The 2,072-nt window shown below is 42.9% G+C and overlaps 1 protein-coding gene across 3 annotated transcripts in view; it reads left to right on the top strand.

The window, feature by feature from the left end:
• Window positions 1–234: 234 nt before the first annotated feature.
• VRK2 (VRK serine/threonine kinase 2) overlaps window positions 235–2,072 on the top strand; it is a 94,821-nt gene continuing 92,983 nt past the window's right edge. For 2 of the 3 annotated variants that reach the window (XM_007445724.1, XM_007445722.1), the window contains exon 1: window positions 238–378. Coding sequence is in view for 1 of the 3 variants with exons in the window: in XM_007445722.1 (XP_007445784.1) it covers window positions 243–378 (136 nt within the window). In the remaining 2 variants the exon portion in view is untranslated. Of the gene's footprint in view, window positions 379–2,072 lie in introns of all 3 variants that reach the window. The other variant, XM_007445723.1, reaches the window with a different exon arrangement.

The raw sequence follows: 2,072 nt of genomic DNA, 5'->3' as shown, positions 1-2,072 counted from the left end.
TTCAGCAGGTTTGTTTGTTTTTTAACATCATTGCCTCTTAGATTTCAATATTGTAATGTTGGTGAATCTCCAATTTGAATAAAATGTGTGGGCTTTCCTAAACCCAGTTAACTTCAGAATCCTAATTTCTGGGAACCTGGGAAAGTGCCCCATAGAAGACATTTTGAGAAATGTATTTTAACTGGAGTTTTCTTTGTTGTTGTTTTTTAATCACTATCTCACCCCTTCTGCCAACAGAAGTGATGCCACCAAGAAGAAAAGAGAAATACAGACTTCCTGTTCCACTTCCAGAAGGCAAGGTCCTGGATGATGTGGAAGGAAAACAGTGGGTGCTGGGCAAGATGATTGGCGCTGGAGGATTTGGTTTGATATATTTAGGTAAAGTATAAATCACCAAATATTCTTATATATGTGACTATACCTGTGATTTCTTAATAATATTTTGAAAATTGAAACTTTGAAATAAGATATAATCCATAAATGTACTTTTCTAAGTAGTATGAAGATAATGTTTAGTAGAATGTCTGAGTTCAAGACATGACTGACCCCAGTCCTTGTTGTCCATGTTTTTCTGAATGACTCTTAGAAGTCTTTTCAGAGCATAATTACACAGTCTGCCAGACAAAATGTTAATGTTCTTTTTCGAGAGTGTTTTCCTGGAAACATTGCTTTTTACAGCTCAGAGAATGCAACTGTATGAATACAAACACTTTCCATTTGTGAATCTTAATCATTAATATTTAAGTAGTACAAGGTTCTGGTCATTTCTTAACTAGGCCTCACTGGAGAACTGGGCCTTCATACCTCAAGGCATCTATTGCATGGAATGAATTAACTTCTCTCCTGTACATCTAGAATGGTACTAGTTACATGCCATCTTGGGACAATTGTTTTTTTATTTTTTGTTTGTTTGTTTGTTTGTTTTTTTGCGGTACGCGGGCCTCTCACTGTTGTGGCCTCTCCCGTTGTGGAGCACAGGCTCTGGACGCGCAGGCTCAGCGGCCATGGCTCACGGGCCCAGCTGCTCTGCGACATGTGGGATCCTCCCGGACCGGGACACAAACCCATGTCCCCTGCATCGGCAGGTGGACTCTCAACCACTGTGCCACCAGGGAAGCCCCTGTTTTTTTTTTTTTTTAATTAATTTATTTTATTTACTATTTTTTATTTTTGGTTGCATTGGGTCTTTGTTGCTGTACGCGGGCTTCCTCTAGTTGTGGCGAAGGGGGGCCACTTCGTTGCGGTGTGCAGGGTTCTCATTGCTGTGGCTTCTCGTTGTGGAGCATAGGCTCTAGGAGCGCGGGCTTCAGTAGTTGTGGCACTCGGGCTAATAATAGTTGTGGCTTGCGGGCTCTAGAGCGCAGGCTCAGTAGTTGTGGCGCACGGGCTTAGTTCCTCTGCGGCATGTGGGCCTTCCCAGACCAGGGCTTGAACCCGTGTCCCCTGCATAGGCAGGCAGATTCTTAACCACTGCGCCTCCAGGGAAGCCCCCATCTTGAGATAATTAAGAAATTAGACACTCATTTAGTTTTTGTGTTGTTTGGTACAGGTAAGGAACCTGAGTTGAGTATACTTTTACACTACGTTTAAAAATTTTAAAATTACACTGACTTTAGAAGGATTATTCAGGGCTACCTTGTATATGTAGTTTAATGATCAAGAAAATATCCATTAGAAGATCAGATTTAATGAATAAAATAAGATAAATATTAGTGATTAAAAATATGCCTTCGGGCTTCCCTCTGGTGGCACAGTGGTTGAGAGTCCGCCTGCCGATGCAGGGGACATGGGTTCGTGCCCTGGTCCAGGAAGATCCCACATGCCGTGGAGCGGCTGGGCCCGTGAGCCATGGCCGCTGAGCCTGTGCATCCGGGGCCTGTGCTCTGCAACGGGAGAGGCCACAACAGTGAGAGGCCCGCATACTGCAAAAAAAAAATCCCCTCAAGGAGCAGTTCTTCTAAATATATTGACTCATTATATATGTGTCTGTAGGAATTTAAGAAGTTGGTAAAAGACCTTCATTGGAGGAATCTTGGGTTCCTCATTAAACATTTCAAGTGTAGGGAAGGAAG

Source organism: Lipotes vexillifer, unplaced genomic scaffold (assembly GCF_000442215.2).
Source record: "Lipotes vexillifer unplaced genomic scaffold, Lipotes_vexillifer_v1.1 scaffold838, whole genome shotgun sequence".
Lineage (NCBI taxonomy): Eukaryota > Metazoa > Chordata > Mammalia > Artiodactyla > Lipotidae > Lipotes > Lipotes vexillifer.
The sequence above is the reverse complement of the archived record's forward strand: the minus strand, read 5'-3'. Positions and strand labels throughout refer to the sequence as shown.